This window comes from Fusarium odoratissimum, assembly GCF_000260195.1.
Source record: "Fusarium odoratissimum NRRL 54006 unplaced genomic scaffold supercont1.27, whole genome shotgun sequence".
Taxonomy (NCBI): domain Eukaryota; kingdom Fungi; phylum Ascomycota; class Sordariomycetes; order Hypocreales; family Nectriaceae; genus Fusarium; species Fusarium odoratissimum.
The window spans coordinates 415,939-430,046 of record NW_022158711.1 but is presented as its reverse complement, the minus strand read 5'-3'; the positions used below and the strand labels follow the sequence as shown (position 1 = coordinate 430,046).

General features: G+C 50.5%; 6 protein-coding genes across 7 annotated transcripts; 2 read left to right on the top strand and 4 right to left on the bottom strand.

Moving 5' to 3' along the window:
- Nucleotides 1–176: 176 nt before the first annotated feature.
- FOIG_12629 (pyruvate dehydrogenase E1 component subunit beta) lies at nucleotides 177–2,199 on the bottom strand. The gene is made up of 2 exons (XM_031213561.1): nucleotides 1,291–2,199; nucleotides 177–1,225 (listed from the first exon to the last, which is right to left on the bottom strand). The coding sequence occupies exons 1-2, from the start codon at nucleotides 1,693–1,695 to the stop codon at nucleotides 467–469; spliced, it is 1,164 nt and encodes a 387-aa protein (XP_031056892.1). The 5' UTR covers nucleotides 1,696–2,199; the 3' UTR covers nucleotides 177–466.
- Nucleotides 2,200–2,355: 156 nt separating this feature from the next.
- On the bottom strand, nucleotides 2,356–4,417 carry FOIG_12628 (sterol 24-C-methyltransferase). Its single transcript, XM_031213560.1, has 4 exons — nucleotides 3,771–4,417; nucleotides 3,677–3,711; nucleotides 3,257–3,578; nucleotides 2,356–3,202 (listed from the first exon to the last, which is right to left on the bottom strand). Exons 1-4 carry the CDS (start codon nucleotides 3,984–3,986, stop codon nucleotides 2,627–2,629), a joined length of 1,149 nt encoding a protein of 382 aa, XP_031056891.1. The 5' UTR covers nucleotides 3,987–4,417; the 3' UTR covers nucleotides 2,356–2,626.
- Nucleotides 4,418–5,133: 716 nt separating this feature from the next.
- Nucleotides 5,134–6,878, top strand: FOIG_12627 (uncharacterized protein). The gene is made up of 2 exons (XM_031213559.1): nucleotides 5,134–5,512; nucleotides 5,580–6,878. Exons 1-2 carry the CDS (start codon nucleotides 5,285–5,287, stop codon nucleotides 6,546–6,548), a joined length of 1,197 nt encoding a protein of 398 aa, XP_031056890.1. The 5' UTR covers nucleotides 5,134–5,284; the 3' UTR covers nucleotides 6,549–6,878.
- Nucleotides 6,687–7,494, bottom strand: FOIG_12626 (uncharacterized protein). Of its 2 annotated transcripts, XM_031213557.1 has the most exons (3): nucleotides 7,249–7,494; nucleotides 6,978–7,154; nucleotides 6,687–6,923 (listed from the first exon to the last, which is right to left on the bottom strand). In XM_031213557.1, the coding sequence occupies exons 1-3, from the start codon at nucleotides 7,319–7,321 to the stop codon at nucleotides 6,820–6,822; spliced, it is 354 nt and encodes a 117-aa protein (XP_031056888.1). In that variant the 5' UTR covers nucleotides 7,322–7,494; the 3' UTR covers nucleotides 6,687–6,819. The 2 variants fall into 2 exon arrangements, with proteins under 2 accessions (XP_031056888.1, XP_031056889.1); XM_031213558.1 differs by having other exon boundaries at nucleotides 6,978–7,440.
- Nucleotides 7,495–7,709: 215 nt separating this feature from the next.
- FOIG_12625 (DnaJ like subfamily C member 2) lies at nucleotides 7,710–9,289 on the top strand. The gene is made up of 2 exons (XM_031213556.1): nucleotides 7,710–8,052; nucleotides 8,107–9,289. The coding sequence occupies exons 1-2, from the start codon at nucleotides 7,759–7,761 to the stop codon at nucleotides 9,145–9,147; spliced, it is 1,335 nt and encodes a 444-aa protein (XP_031056887.1). The 5' UTR covers nucleotides 7,710–7,758; the 3' UTR covers nucleotides 9,148–9,289.
- Nucleotide 9,290: 1 nt separating this feature from the next.
- FOIG_12624 (uncharacterized protein) lies at nucleotides 9,291–14,106 on the bottom strand. Its single transcript, XM_031213555.1, has 10 exons — nucleotides 13,820–14,106; nucleotides 13,581–13,768; nucleotides 13,478–13,532; nucleotides 12,826–13,424; nucleotides 12,348–12,774; nucleotides 12,136–12,291; nucleotides 11,519–12,086; nucleotides 11,302–11,468; nucleotides 10,719–11,248; nucleotides 9,291–10,667 (listed from the first exon to the last, which is right to left on the bottom strand). Exons 1-10 carry the CDS (start codon nucleotides 13,973–13,975, stop codon nucleotides 9,683–9,685), a joined length of 3,831 nt encoding a protein of 1,276 aa, XP_031056886.1. The 5' UTR covers nucleotides 13,976–14,106; the 3' UTR covers nucleotides 9,291–9,682.
- Nucleotides 14,107–14,108: the final 2 nt, after the last annotated feature.

Genomic DNA, 14,108 nt, shown 5'->3' with positions numbered 1-14,108 from the left:
AGAGCTTACAGCTCCACTTTGACTACCCTATACCTACCAAAAACTTTTTCGATCCAGATGTTTGACATGACTAAGTCTCTAAAACTGTAGAAGGATCTTCAGGGTGATCTTAGAGGACGGTGACATTAAACAGGCCTTGTTGCAAAGACACGGCAAACTTCAAACACAGGTCACAATCATGGATGCACAAAAGTGAATTGGTAGATCATTAATAAGACGGCTGCTATGCCCTGACTATACATGGCAACACGCGGTAAAATTACATTTCCCTTCCCTTCCGCACGTCTATCAAAAAAGTGTCCATCAAATACGCCAATTGGATCAGATTTTCATCCGCATCGCAATTCATATGCCACGATGGGTAGCATGAAGCAAGCTCTGTCATACACAATACGTAGGCATGGGCGTCGACCTGACATGCTCAAGCAGGTAAGCTATATTCTCTCTCAACCCTCATTTCTCTTTTTTACAGACGGAGGACCTTGGCGGCGTAGTCCTCAATCAGCTGCTCAGTGGGGAAGGACATCTCCTCGAGCTTCTGGGCGTAAGGGGTAGGGACCTCAGCACCGGTGACACGGGCAGCAGGGGCATCGAGGTAGTCGAAGCCGTACTCCATTGTCAAGGCGAGGATCTCAGATCCGACACCAAAGGCAGGGTAGCCAGACTCGACGGACAGGAGACGACCGGTCTTCTTGACGGACTGGATGATGGTCTCAACATCGAGAGGCTTGATGGATCGCAGGTTGATAACCTCAACCTCGACACCGTACTTCTTCTTGAGGTTCTCGGCGGCAACGAGAGACTGGCCAACGGTGCGGCCGAGGGTGACAATGGTCAGGTCCTTGCCGGATCGCTCAATCTTGGCCTTACCGAAGGGAATGACGAAGTCGTCCTTCTGGGCAGCCTCGGACATGGGGAAGCTCTGTCCGTACATCAACTCGTTCTCGAGAACAACGACGGGGTTGGGGTCGCGGATGGCGGCCTTCAGGAGACCCTTGGCATCCTCGGAGTTCCAGGGAGAGACGACCTTGAGACCGGGGATGCTGCCGTACCAGGCGGAGTAGTCCTGGGAGTGCTGAGCGCCGACACCAGCAGCGAAGCCGTTGGGGCCACGGAAGGTGATGTTGCAAGGCTGGATACCACCAGACATGTAGAGGGTCTTGGCAGCAGAGTTGATGATCTGATCGATGGCCTGCATGGCGAAGTTGAAGGTCATGAACTCACACTAGATTGGTGAAGCACAATGGTTAGAATCTCGAGCAATCACAATGCGGAAGCTGAGATACTTACGACAGGGTGAAGACCACTGAGGGCAGCACCAACAGCGAGACCACAGAAACCAGACTCAGTAATGGGAGTGTCAATGACACGCTTCTCACCGAAGCGGTCGAGAAGACCCTTGGTCACCTTGTAGGCACCGTTGTACTGAGCAACCTCCTCACCGAGAATGAAGACCTTCTCGTTCTGCTCAAGCTCCTCAGCGAGAGCCTCGTTGAGCGCATCTCGGACAGTGACCTCCTTGACACCAGAGCTCTGGCCGTCGGCGTAGGATCGGGTCTGGGCGGAACCGAAGACAACAGGTCGAGCAAGAGCAGCGCGAGCGATGGCAGACTGGGCGAACGAAGGGGCAGCGGGAGCGCGAAGAGCCCGGGTCGAAGCAGCTAGGCGAGCTGCGGGTCGGAGAATGCGAGACATGATGTGCGGCGGTTTGTTGAACAAGTCAATTGACCGTGGAGTCGGAGAGGAGGAGGTCGAACGGTCGACGGGAAAGAGAGAACAGAACTTGAAAGACAAGAAGCTGCAGTGGACAGGCTTCTCTTAATTCCCTGGTTGTCGACTTTGACGTGGGAATTGAAAATGGTGATGAACTGAAGTTGGTGTTGAGAGATGGAACAGGTCGGGTTGAGAGAGGGAATTTCACCGAACAACGCTTTCGCTGGCCAGCTATCAGTTTTTTTTTGGGGCCAGTCGGTACGTATCGTGCCGGAACTGCGAGGTACCTAAGCCCTCACCAATTTCGGGTGACTAATGGGGTACCCGCTCTCCAAAACCCCCGAGTGAGCCTCCGTTAGCTCGGGGCAGCTTTATCCCTCTCTTGCTCCCCGCCTACAGCGACTTTGATGCGACCCCTGCCACTCGCTGCAGCACTGTTTTCGAAGGGTAGCCTACTAGCGCTGAAGCACCTATCACAGCTCAGAACAGAACCCTCCGACCCATTTCGAAAGTCTGTTGGGGGATCCAGGGGCGCATTGGGGGACCATTTATCTCCACCAAAAACTTGAAAACTGAGTGCTTTATCTGCTTAAACACAGTCAGATGACGGTACCGGAGAAACAAGAAACCGCTAATAAGAGATCACCTCAGTATCGAATGTTGATATGATTCAATTAATGCTGTATCATGGCCAATCAGGCTATCAATGACAAGAAATTTGAAATTGTATGGTATGTATATTACAATTATAAGCCAGTATTGTCCCCAAACTCCTCTGCCTTCTGGATCCTCTATATCTTGAGGCCGGCCACTTCATATATGTATGCATCATCAGCCAGCATGATTCAAATGCCCTTTTATATCTTCATAAGATGTTTTTGTTTTGGAATTTTGTTGTCATAAGCCTGTTGCTTTACGCAGAAGGCTTGCGAGCCACCATGAGGTACATGGGGGTGAAGAGGTGATCCCGACCACCAGCGACCAAGCAGTCGGCAGCGAGAGCCAGACTGTCAGCAGTCTTCTTGGTTCCAGCAGGAGCAAGCTTGAATGTCTCAAGAAGGCCAGCCAGACCGTGGGCAATGGTTCGTCCCCAGGTGGTCATGCGCACAATGGTGAAGATGTCACCGACGGACTGGATGTAGCGGAGCTCACCAGCCAGGGGCCAGTACCAGGGAAGAGCATCAGGGCGCATGGCAAGATCCTCGTGGTGGAGCATCTCGAAACCAGAGTCCTTGATGGCGTCAAGTCCCTCAGAGACCTTGCACATGTTGGAGATACCATCACCCTGCTCGATACCCAATCGAATCTCACGGTGGCGGAGGTTATCGTTGTCGTACTCGTCGGTCATGAGCCACTCGTACACACCGAAGACACCACCGGGCTTGAGAACTCGGAAGATCTCGCTGTAGATACCCTTAAGAGTAGGGGCGTGGCAAGTAGCCTCAATGGCATAGACGGCATCGAAGCTGTTGTCAGGGAAGGACATTTGCTGAAAGGGGTATTAGCTGGAGTTCGGGACCCGAGGATGCTGGACTGTACGAACCATAAAGTCACCCTTGACAAACTTGAGCTGGTCAGACAGACCCTCCTTGAAAGCGTAGTGGGTAGCACGCTCAATCTGGTAGTCGTTGTTGTTAAGACCGGTGATGTGGGCGCCAGTGAACTTGGCGATCTCGCGAGCGGGACCACCAACACCGCAACCGACATCGAGAACCTTCATGCCCTCCTTGATGCCAATCTGGTGAGCAAGGTAGTGCTCATGGCGGGCAATGGCCTGGTAAAAGGGCTCGCCCTGGGAGAATCGGCAGAAGTGGAAAGACTGGCCCCAGCCATACTCGTAGAGATCGGTAGCAAGGTTGTAGTAGCTGTGAACCCAGAGTCAGTCGACAGTCCAAAAAAGAGACATTCCAAGACATGGACCAAAAGGCCACGGAGAAACAGAGACAGGAATCAGATCACTTACTGTCGAGTCAAAGTGGCGTATTCAGCAGTACGGGCCTGACCGCTATGTTAGTTCCTCCTATTTGTTCATGGCGGGGCATATCAAGGGATCATACAGCTCGCTCCTCAGGAGTCTCGTCCTCAGCGCGCTTGTTATCCCAGTGCTTGAAGTACTCGTCGACAGCAGCCTGCTTAGCAGAACCGCCCTTTCGGAACATGGCAGCAACACCTCCTCGGGCCTGGGCAGAGGTGCCGTGCATGGCCTTGTTGAAGTCGGCATCACGCTGGTGATCCTCGCGCTCGAGGTTGGAGGCGGTAGAAGAGGCAACCATGTTGAATATGGTGTAAAGTGTTGAAGGTGAAGGTTAAGGTTGAAGAGAATCGAAGTCAATGCAAAGAAGAGAAGGACAGCAGGCGAATTAAAGATCGATTGAAAAGTAGAAATCTAAAGGGAGTGGGTTGGTTTTAATGGCTGAAGGTTACGCAGAGGGACGGCCTGTCGCAACAAACAAATTTCAGGGCCCTCCCCTGAACTGCACAAGCCATCCCGTCTATGGGCATCCAATCTCAATTGCGAATTGAGAAGTAACAGTACGCTAAACTTGAACTGTATTAGTTCCCCTGTCTATCGCTTGGGGGTCTAAGGGGGGCCGGGTCTTGGTCTAGGCGACCCGATAGTTTACGACCCGAAGTAATTTACGGATGCTAAGTTAATTCTCCATGACTTTGGCCTTCATGTGAAAGACAAGGACTTGAACGAGTTGTTGATTTCTTTGGAAAATCTTTGATTTGCTATTGCATTAATTGGCCAAATTATCCTTGTAATTATATCTCCTTTCGCCACAATTCGGAATTGTATGGCGGTGAGAGCGCAGCAGCTAATTGCTGGATGCTAGGAAGAGGTATCCGGAGGCTCAATTTGCGAGAAATGATACGAATACGAAAGCGTCTACGAGAACATTGTCTCTTACAACAAAATAACACTGCAAGTCATGACAACCAACTAAACAATTAGTTGTAGCCGGACAGGTTCCGTCATGATGATGATGATGATGATGATGATGATGATGATGATGATAGGTCTATCATATTACATGCAATGCTTCATCATATTTCGAACTTCTCCAAGTTTCGGATTGCCATACAAATTATTTTCGTTTTCGTATCGAACCATTCATGTTCACCTCATATCATGAGAAGCCCCCCAGATCTACTAACAGCAGATGACTTCTCCAGAACTTTAAAGTAAGAGAATGACGGAAAATAGATCTTATGACGAAGCTATCAGATTATCGATCTGTCTCGTGCAAATCCTCCAAAATGAATGATCCAGTTACAATTGAGCACTTACATCTGTCCGAGTTGACCAGGCAAGGGGAGGCAAGAAAACTTAGGACCTCTTTTCTAAGTGATAAAAAGACTTAGGTAAGCTTAGTCTATCTTAGCAAGCCTTTAGACCAGTTTATTTTAGCACCATAAGTTAACGTCAGAAGTTTTCTTGCTCCTGGGGGCCAGGAGATGTTATTACCGAGGCTTATCGATAAGACTATAGCCCCTCTGCCCAATGACGGCCAACTCCGGTTTTAGGTTTGGAGTCTGAGGCCATATTTTGTATTACATAAGGTGGCGGATGACCGAATTTCCGCGTCTCAACTCCAAAAGTCATCACAGGCAACTAGAAGTTTTTCTCTGCGCAAAATCATTACTCTATCTATTCACAATGCCGCCTCAGATCAAGCAGGATCTCAACCGATCAGGATGGGAGACCACCGACTTTCCCTCCGTCTGCGAGACGTGTCTACCTGATAATCCTTATGTCAAGATGCTTAAAGAAGATTATGGCGCCGAATGCAAATTGGTAAGTCTTTCGCGTTGTTTTCCTCCGCGTTTTCGCATAGAGACAATGCTAACATGTATCTGAATAGTGTACCAGACCTTTCACCGTATTTGCCTGGAGTGGTACTCGCGCCAACGGTCGTAAGAAGCGAACAAATATTTGCTTGACCTGCGCGCGACTCAAGAACTGCTGTCAATGTTGCATGCTCGATCTTTCCTTCGGTCTTCCTATCGTCGTACGCGATGCTGCGCTCAAGATGGTCGCACCCGGCCCGCAGTCCGATATCAACCGAGAATACTTTGCGCAAAACAATGAGCAGCTCATCGAGGAGGGAAAGGTTGGACAGGAGGAATACGAAAAGACGGACGAGAAGGCGCGCGAACTGCTACGAAGACTCGCCAACAGCAAGCCTTACTTTCGCAAGGGCAAGACTATCGAGGAGGGAGAGAGCTCCAAGGGTGGAAACGCAGCTGTAGGCGCTGGTCTTGGAGGACCTGGCCCAATTCGAACCCGAGACTCAAAGGCAGCCGCTGCTGCGGGAGCTAGGACTGGTGGTAAGGGTCGTCAGGTCTTCCCCAGTGCTGCTCAACTCCCTCCTAGCCCACGCGACTGGGCTCCTCCCGCCGACAAGAACATCATGTCACTTTTCGTGACCGGCATCGAGGACGATCTCCCCGAGTACAAGCTTCGCGACTTCTTCAAGGTTCACGGCAAGATCAAGAGCTTGGTCTGCTCACACATGTCGCACTGCGCATTTGTCAACTACGAAACTAGAGAGGCGGCTGAGAAGGCTGCTGAAGCATGCCAGGGTCGCGCCGTTATTGCAGGATGCCCCCTAAGGGTTCGATGGGGACAACCAAAGGCTATTGGTACTATGGACAAGGACGAGAGGACGCAGATGCTGCGAGATGCTAGACAGCGCCAGGGAGGATCTCAAGGCCAGCGATCGATCGAGGGTGGCAGTGGTTCTGCCAACCGTCAGGCTCTGCCAGCTCCTGTGGCAGCACCTCCAGGAGCTTCCGACACACCTGCTTACGCCGCTCTTACTGGAGACTGAATGAAGTAACGACTTGTTTTATGTTCATGTAAGGTAGAAAACCATGCCTTTTGGAGTTTGGCGTCGGGAAAAGGACATCATGGATAGGGTGATCTTTATTAGCGAAAAGGACAATTGATCATGGAGGTTGCAGATTACGTGAGAAACAGGAATAGATGAGAAGCAAAGAGCTATTCTAGAGTGATGATCATTTTGGTGCATTTCATTCCTGGAGGGTATCATGACAGTCAGATAATGTTACAAATTGTACAATGGGACTAATAGTCTCCTCTCATTTTTTACCACCACCGCAGCAGCCACCTCCGACTGTGCCTTTGCCAGCTGTCTTGATAGACTCGTTATCGCCTCGCTCAATGTCTTCATGTATTCTCAGCTCTGTAAATGCTATTAGTTTCCGTTTTCGCCCTCTACCACCCAATCTGAACTTACTGAAGGTGTCCTTGCCCTCCTCTGTTCTTTGACCCTGAACAACGTTCTGACGAAGGACCTTTGCTACCTCTTCGGCATGCTTAATGGCTGCAGAAGCATCGGCAGCATCGATCGAGGCTTTTTGGCGGAACTCGTTGCGGATCTGAAGCTGAGCTGCAGATAGGATAGGGGCGTCGCCTGCAGTGAACCAGATAGTCAGCATAGCCCATTGGGCCAGTCTTGAACATGAACTCGGTTGCATTCGAAGTTCGGTCCCGGAATGGATTCGTACCTTGGAAGGCGATTCGCGCCGCGCGCATTAGGTGTCGGTAAGCATTGAGAGCGGGAGCGGGAGCGGTGGCCATTTTGAAATCTGACAATTCTAGCGAATGGAAAATCTTCGAACTGAAAGGAAGGACTGGCGCAACAGGTCGTGGGTATCGTGCTGGGATTGTCGAGGTCGAGTTGAAGCGGCTTTGAAATCGAACGTAAAAAAAGTCCAGTTCGAGTTCAACTGGATTGGATGGTTTCAATGGCCGGGCGGCTCAGCGGATTACCGGGAGGCCCGATCACTGGGCCGGGAATATTCAGGCGGACCCGGACACATGTAAACGCTATGGTAGAGCATTCTAGAGCACCCTCCCACTGTAACTGTCCGATCGTCCACTGGAACTTTTACCCCGCCAATGAGTTAAGTCCATCCATGGTGGGGGAACTCGATTAAGTGCTCCATTGAAAAAAATTATTACAGCCAAAAAAAACGTCGGGATTTTTCTCCCTCTCCATCACCACACATCACATAATGGCTTCCGTGGCTACTGTGACCCTCCCCCTTCCCGCCCTTCCCAGCGGCTGGGCTGCCGACAAGGACTTCAAGGCCATCGGCAAGCTCACTGAGGCTACTCAGCGAACCATCGAGCCTGTTGGACCTCACTTCCTCGCCCACGCTCGACGTGCCCGCCACAAGCGCACTTTCTCTGAGGATGACCGTATCCAGGCTCAGGAGAGCACCAAGAACGTCGAGGATGGCGATGTCAGCGATGAGAGCGAGCCTGAGGACCCTATGATGCTCCAGCGCGAGGCCAAGGACTGGAAGGTATGTATTTACAATGATTCGAGTCAATATTCCATACTAACGAGCGTGATCTAGACCCAGGACCACTACAAGATTCTCGGCCTCTCCAAGTACCGATGGAAGGCCACTGAGGACCAGATCAAGAAGGCTCACCGCAAGAAGGTCCTCAAGCACCACCCCGATAAGAAGGCCGCTCAGGGCCGTACCGAGGACGATCAGTTCTTCAAGTGTATCCAGAAGGCCACTGACGTCCTCCTTGACCCCATCAAGCGTCGCCAGTTCGACTCCGTCGATGAGGAGGCCGATGTCGAGCCCCCCACCAAGAAGCAACTCCAGAAGACCGACTACTATAAGGCATGGAGCAAGGTCTTCAAGTCTGAGGCTCGCTTCTCCAAGACTCACCCTGTCCCCTCATTCGGCAGTGCCGACGCCACCAAGGAGCAGGTCGAGGAATTCTACAACTTCTGGTACAACTTTGACAGCTGGAGAACTTTCGAGTACCTCGACGAGGATGTCCCCGATGACAACGAGAACCGTGACCAGAAGCGACACCAGGAGCGCAAGAACACCAACGCTCGCAAGAAGAAGAAGGCTGACGACAACGCCCGTCTCCGCAAGCTGCTAGACGACGCTTCCGCCGGTGATGAGCGTATCAAGCGATTCCGACAGGAGGCCAACGCCGCCAAGAACAAGAAGCGTTTCGAGCGCGAGGCTGCTGAGAAGAAGGCCAAGGAGGATGCTGAGGCCGCTAAGCTCGCCGAGGAGAAGGCTCGCCAGGAGGCTGAGGCTGCTGCCAAGGCTGACCGTGAGTCCTCCAAGAAGGCAAAGGAGGCTGCCAAGAACGCTGTCAAGAAGAACAAGCGTGTCCTCAAGGGTTCCGTCAAGGACGCCAACTACTTCGCTACCGGCGAGCCCACACCCGCTGACATCGACTCCGTCCTCGGCGATGTTGAGACCATCCAGGGCAAGATTGATCCTGATGAGATTGCTGCTCTTGCTGGTAAGCTCAACGGTCTCAAGGTTGCTGATGAGATCAAGGCTGTCTGGGCCGGCGAGACCAAGAGACTCGTCGAGGCTGGTAAGCTCAAGGAGGGTGATGTTAAGGTCTTGGTTTAAGCGATGCGTGTTACGTGGTTAGGAAAAATGATTGTTGAGTTATTATGATGGGTTCTAGATAAAAGTAGATACGACGATATGTTTTCTAGATCAGAATAGAACGAGCTCTAGACTTTGTTCAGGCTACGTTTTGATCCCATCATCTTCTCTTGAATCTGTAAATGCGACATGGACAAGTGACATGGTTCTTGTAATGATAACATATTTGTCTGACCTGGAAGTTGTTCAAATCATCCAAGGTGCAAAGTGAGAGAGAAGAGTCATTGAGAAAACCGGGTTCAATATGCCAACTCCAACTGCCGATGTGCGAAAAGGGGAAGTCTATTTGCGTACGGCTCTTGTGCCCCCTCTATATTACAAAAAGTAGTAATGATAAATGTGTACAAAGAGTAGAAAGATTGGTCGTCCTGATTCTGGACTCAAACATATGTAGATGAGTAGAGAACCCCAAACCCAGAAACATGACAAGATCCAAGTCCCGTTTGGCCCTGATATCCTAAGGACAACTCCCTTGAACGCCGGTCCCATCTAATGCTTACGCCTCCCTATCCAGAGACTGTCCCAACACCATCTCATAGTAAAGCCCCCTCTTCGCAACAAGCTCCTCATGTCGTCCCCTCTCAACAATCTTTCCGCCAGCAAAGACACAGATAACGTGAGCGTCTCGAATCGTGCTCAGTCGATGAGCTACAGCAACTGTTGTCCTTCCCTCAGCTGCTCGATCTAAGGCTTCCTTGACGACCTTCTCGCTCTCTGTGTCGAGGGCACTGGTGGCCTCGTCGAGGAGAAGAAGGCGTGGCTTGCGGATAAGAGCTCGAGCGATGGCAATACGTTGACGTTGGCCTCCTGATAGTGAGAGACCTTGGTTGCCGCAGGGCGTAGTAAGACCCTCAGGGAGGGAAGAGACGAATTCATAAACGTTGGCTTGTTTGCAGGCTTCGATGATCTCGTCGTCAGAGGGAACGCCTTCTTCGATGCCAAGAGAGATATTGTCCCTGATAGAGCCCTGATACAAGACTGGCTCTTGCTGAACGAGGGCAATGTCCCTTCTGTGTAGTCGTCTGTCCTTCATCTTGATATCCTCCCCATCCGCAAGTAACATACCCGAAGTTGGGTCATAGAAACGCTCGAGAAGCGCTATCATAGTTGATTTACCGCAACCTGATGCACCAACCAGCGCGACCATCTTTCCTGACTCAATGCTGATATCGACCCCTTTGAGAACCTGCAACTTGGGTCGACGGGGGTACGCGAAGGTGATCTCCTCACAAGACACATCAATACCCTTCTCAGACGACTTCTCACTTCCTGAAGCCCCCGGTCCATTGTCTGCACTATCGTGTAGGGCCTTTTGACGACGCTGCTGGAAGATGTAGTTGATGGCAGTTCGTGCTTTGGTGATGCTCGTGGTGTACTGGAAGAGCATGGCTGATGTTTCTCCCGAGAAGACGACGGCGATGAAGATGATGTAGAACTGATCTGTGGTATACTCGCCGAAAGAAACAAGACGACCACCGTACCTGTTACTTGTTAGTGTCGTCTTTATGCTGCATGAACGAGACTGAACTTACCAGAAACCCAGGGCCATGGCGAGGAAAGACGCCGACTGACTGAAAGAGTAGAACAGCATCTTCCAACCTAGTCCAGCAATTGCCTCCTTAGCAAGTCCTTCAAGGGCACTGCTGTATCTCTCGATGACAGCCCGTTCCAGAGCCAGTGAAGACACAGTTCTGATACCCAACACAGCTTCAGAGGCCAAGCTGCTGCTCTTCGCGAACCGCCCAGCAGTATCATCGTCAAACTTGTACTCAAGACGGATTCGGACATATCCTGAGCCAACAAGGACCGGTAGAGCACAAAGTGTCAGAACAAGACCCAATTTCCAACCGTAAGCGATGGCGAGGACGGAACTCGATAGAACAGTGACGATGTTGATCATGATGAGGGACAGGTTCATAGATAGAAGTTCCTGAAGACTCGTAGGCTCGGCAGCCAGTCGTGAAACAAGAGCACCAGTTCCACGGTTGGGATCGTCGAAGAAGACCATGTCTTGTCGAAGGGTGTTGTCGAACAGTTCGCCACGATATACAGTCATAACATGCTGAAAAGTGTTAGTCTTGATCATCTCATGGCATGGATAAAAGAGACACTTACCTGGCCGATCTCGTTGCAAACCCAGCCAGCGACGGCATAGATGACAAAGTTGGCAAGGGCAACAACGAAGAACATCAGGGAGAAGAAGTTTGCTTCGCTGACATCGATGGTCTCGAAAGCCTTCATTGTTTTGGAGAAGAGGATGGCGAGTGCTGGGTATGTGCCACCTATACTTTGTCAGTGTCTGCCTTTCCTAGTAGCTTATGATAGCACTTACCTCCCAATAATGAGATGATGACCAGAATGAACCCAGAGAACCACAGCGACCGTTGCTCTTTGATAACAAGCCAAAGGCCCTTCAGAAGCCCATAGTTGATTCCATCGTCCTGCGAGATATCGGCTGTAGCATGCTGAGAAGCACGAGATAGAACGGGATCGAGACCAGCAACTGGCTCCTCCTTATCCGTCTCACTATCCTCATCGTCTGATGAAGCACTTCCCTTTCCAAGATCCTGCAAGCGAACAAGACGCGAGTATGTACCACCTCTCTCAATCAATGAATCGTGAGAACCTTGTTCGATAGTTTCACCCTTGGCCATGACAATGATGTTATCGGCATCTCGAATCGTAGAGAGTCTGTGAGCGATGACGATCATGGTTCGACCCTTGGCAACGTTGTTGAGAGCTTGCTGCACGATCTTTTCGGCGTTGGGGTCGAGGGCGCTGGTAGCTTCGTCGAGCATGAGGACTTTGGGGTTGGAGATGATGCTGCGAGCAATGACCACTCGCTGCTTCTGTCCACCGGATAAAGAGGCGCCTCGCTCGCCGATCCAAGTATCGTATCCCTGAAAAAGGGTTTAGTCAAAAAAACCTATGAGATAAGGAGAGACTTACGTTTGGCAATGTTTCGATGAAGTCATGGGCATAAGCCGATTTACAGGCATCGACAACCATGCGTTTCTTTTCTTCTTCTGAAAGGTCCACCATGGGGGTGCCGGTGAGGCCGTCGACAACGTTTTGATAGATAGTGCCGCTGAATAGAGTCGGTTCCTGGTAAGGAGTCAGCACCAGTTTGGCCTACAGTGTGTATCGATCCCTGTACATACCTGCTGAACCATTCTAATATTTGTTCGCAGCCATTGCAAGTTCAAGCTCTCAACAGGACGTCCATCCAGCGTGATAGAACCAGCGCTCGGCATATACCATCGCTCCAAAAGACCAAAGATAGTACTCTTTCCTGATCCGCTGGCTCCAACCAGAGCAGTTGTTTGATCTGCAGGAATATCGAGGTTGAGTGAGTGAAGAATTTCGACATTAGCTCGTGATGGGTAAGCAAAGCGAACGCCACGGAACCGTATATCGCCCTTGAAGTCCGGGATTTTGTCTCCTTCCTGTGATAAAGCGTCGATTTCAGACTTGCGATCGATCATCTCGAACATCTCTTGCGCAGCTGCAGTAGCCTTTGAGATGGCGATTGTCTGGGGCGCGATTTGGGTGAGAGCCGTAGCAGCAACAAGAACTGCAAAGATGACACTATGAACCATGTTAGCAAAACATCTAGCTCTGAGGAGAAAAGAAACTCACGTAACAACTGTACCGGGCTGAGTGATCTCACCCTCAGAGTACATCCTCATACCCTGCCAAAAGGCCAATCCATAACCCGCAAAGATACAAAAGAACTCCGTTGGGAACAGAATCATGTAAACCCAGGACTTCTTATGACCAATTCTCCTCGCCTCCTCAAGCGTATTCGTAAATCTCTTAGACAACTTGGGAAACGCCCAGAAAGCATGTGCAGTTCGAATAGTCGAGAAAGCCTCCTCGGCCAAAGAACTCGATCGCGAGTAGACGTCAAACATGGCATATTCATAGCCAGTATCGATAGCGACGCAGATAATCGTTACAACGAGGTTGACGGGGATGATGGCAAGGACAATGAGTGTCAATTTCCATTGCACGGCGAAAGCGACGACAAAGGCTGAGACAAAGGTTGATAGAGCCGCGATGGTGATGCCGAACTTCTCCGAGATTCCTTGGTTAATGAGATTTCCATTTGTTGTGATTTGCCCAGGAATTGATGAGGACGGAGAGTCGAAGAAGGCGACTTCCTGGCGAAGGGTGCTTCGTACAAAGTCGACGCGCAGTGCTTTTGTGGTGTTGATAGCAGCAATAGAGACAAGAATCTACCCCTTTTAGCATCATCTCTGTATAGACTTCCTGTGTATAAGTGACTTACCGTCCAAAGATATGTCAAAGCAAACTTTGCGATAAAGAGATAAATAAAGTACAAGCTATCAATGGTCAACTTGTGAATGCAAACAATGGCTAGCAAACAATACCTGTACTTGCTGACTTCGCTTCGATATCCAGCGGGCGATAACACTCCAGTTGCAAAATCAGTGAAAACGTTGATGAACTTTCCAAAAACAAGATCCATCAGGGGTAATATCGTTCCAGCGGCGATCATAGCCACGAATGCGATGCTGTTGAGGATCCATCCTAAGCGATCGTTGTAGGTAAAGACGCGCTGCGAATACTGTTAGTACACCCTCACAGCTGTCGCGAGTGCGATGCATACCAGGTAGTACTTGAAGCTCGTATCCTTCTTTTCTTCTTTTGTGTCACCCTTTTCGTCTCCGTTGTGTTCAATAGTAACCGCCATGTCCTGATCATTTGATACACCAGAACCTGACTGTGAACCGCCAGGCGTATCTTTTTCTTTAGTTTCAGTCATATTGACCTTAGAGGTGCTATTTGTTGATGGCCAGACATGAATGAGTTGCAGATGAAGGTCGTTTTAAACAATGATGCTCGCTCTTGGCGTTGACGTCTAGACGCAACCCGCAAACCCCGGGGTGATTACGGAC

What these genes read in the sequence shown, in the direction of transcription:
- FOIG_12628 (XM_031213560.1), bottom strand. Translation starts at nt 3,986, where the DNA reads ATGGTTGCCTCTTCTACCGCCTCCAACCTCGAGCGCGAGGATCACCAG. An exon ending in AGACTCCTGAGGAGCGAGCT is followed by an intron (nt 3,712 to 3,770) that starts GTATGATCCCTT and finishes CATAGCGGTCAG; the next exon opens with GCCCGTACTGCTGAATACGC. An exon ending in TTGTCAAGGGTGACTTTATG is followed by an intron (nt 3,203 to 3,256) that starts GTTCGTACAGTC and finishes TACCCCTTTCAG; the next exon opens with CAAATGTCCTTCCCTGACAA.
- FOIG_12627 (XM_031213559.1), top strand. Translation starts at nt 5,285, where the DNA reads ATGACCGAATTTCCGCGTCTCAACTCCAAAAGTCATCACAGGCAACTA. An exon ending in ATGGCGCCGAATGCAAATTG is followed by an intron (nt 5,513 to 5,579) that starts GTAAGTCTTTCG and finishes GTATCTGAATAG; the next exon opens with TGTACCAGACCTTTCACCGT.
- FOIG_12625 (XM_031213556.1), top strand. Translation starts at nt 7,759, where the DNA reads ATGGCTTCCGTGGCTACTGTGACCCTCCCCCTTCCCGCCCTTCCCAGC. An exon ending in GCGAGGCCAAGGACTGGAAG is followed by an intron (nt 8,053 to 8,106) that starts GTATGTATTTAC and finishes AGCGTGATCTAG; the next exon opens with ACCCAGGACCACTACAAGAT.
- FOIG_12626 (XM_031213557.1), bottom strand. Translation starts at nt 7,321, where the DNA reads ATGGCCACCGCTCCCGCTCCCGCTCTCAATGCTTACCGACACCTAATG. An exon ending in GGCGCGAATCGCCTTCCAAG is followed by an intron (nt 7,155 to 7,248) that starts GTACGAATCCAT and finishes GGTTCACTGCAG; the next exon opens with GCGACGCCCCTATCCTATCT. An exon ending in GGAGGGCAAGGACACCTTCA is followed by an intron (nt 6,924 to 6,977) that starts GTAAGTTCAGAT and finishes TAGCATTTACAG; the next exon opens with AGCTGAGAATACATGAAGAC.
- FOIG_12624 (XM_031213555.1), bottom strand. Translation starts at nt 13,975, where the DNA reads ATGACTGAAACTAAAGAAAAAGATACGCCTGGCGGTTCACAGTCAGGT. An exon ending in ATATTAGAATGGTTCAGCAG is followed by an intron (nt 12,292 to 12,347) that starts GTATGTACAGGG and finishes ACTCCTTACCAG; the next exon opens with GAACCGACTCTATTCAGCGG. An exon ending in TCATCGAAACATTGCCAAAC is followed by an intron (nt 12,087 to 12,135) that starts GTAAGTCTCTCC and finishes ACCCTTTTTCAG; the next exon opens with GGATACGATACTTGGATCGG.
- FOIG_12629 (XM_031213561.1), bottom strand. Translation starts at nt 1,695, where the DNA reads ATGTCTCGCATTCTCCGACCCGCAGCTCGCCTAGCTGCTTCGACCCGG. An exon ending in TCAGTGGTCTTCACCCTGTC is followed by an intron (nt 1,226 to 1,290) that starts GTAAGTATCTCA and finishes TCACCAATCTAG; the next exon opens with TGTGAGTTCATGACCTTCAA.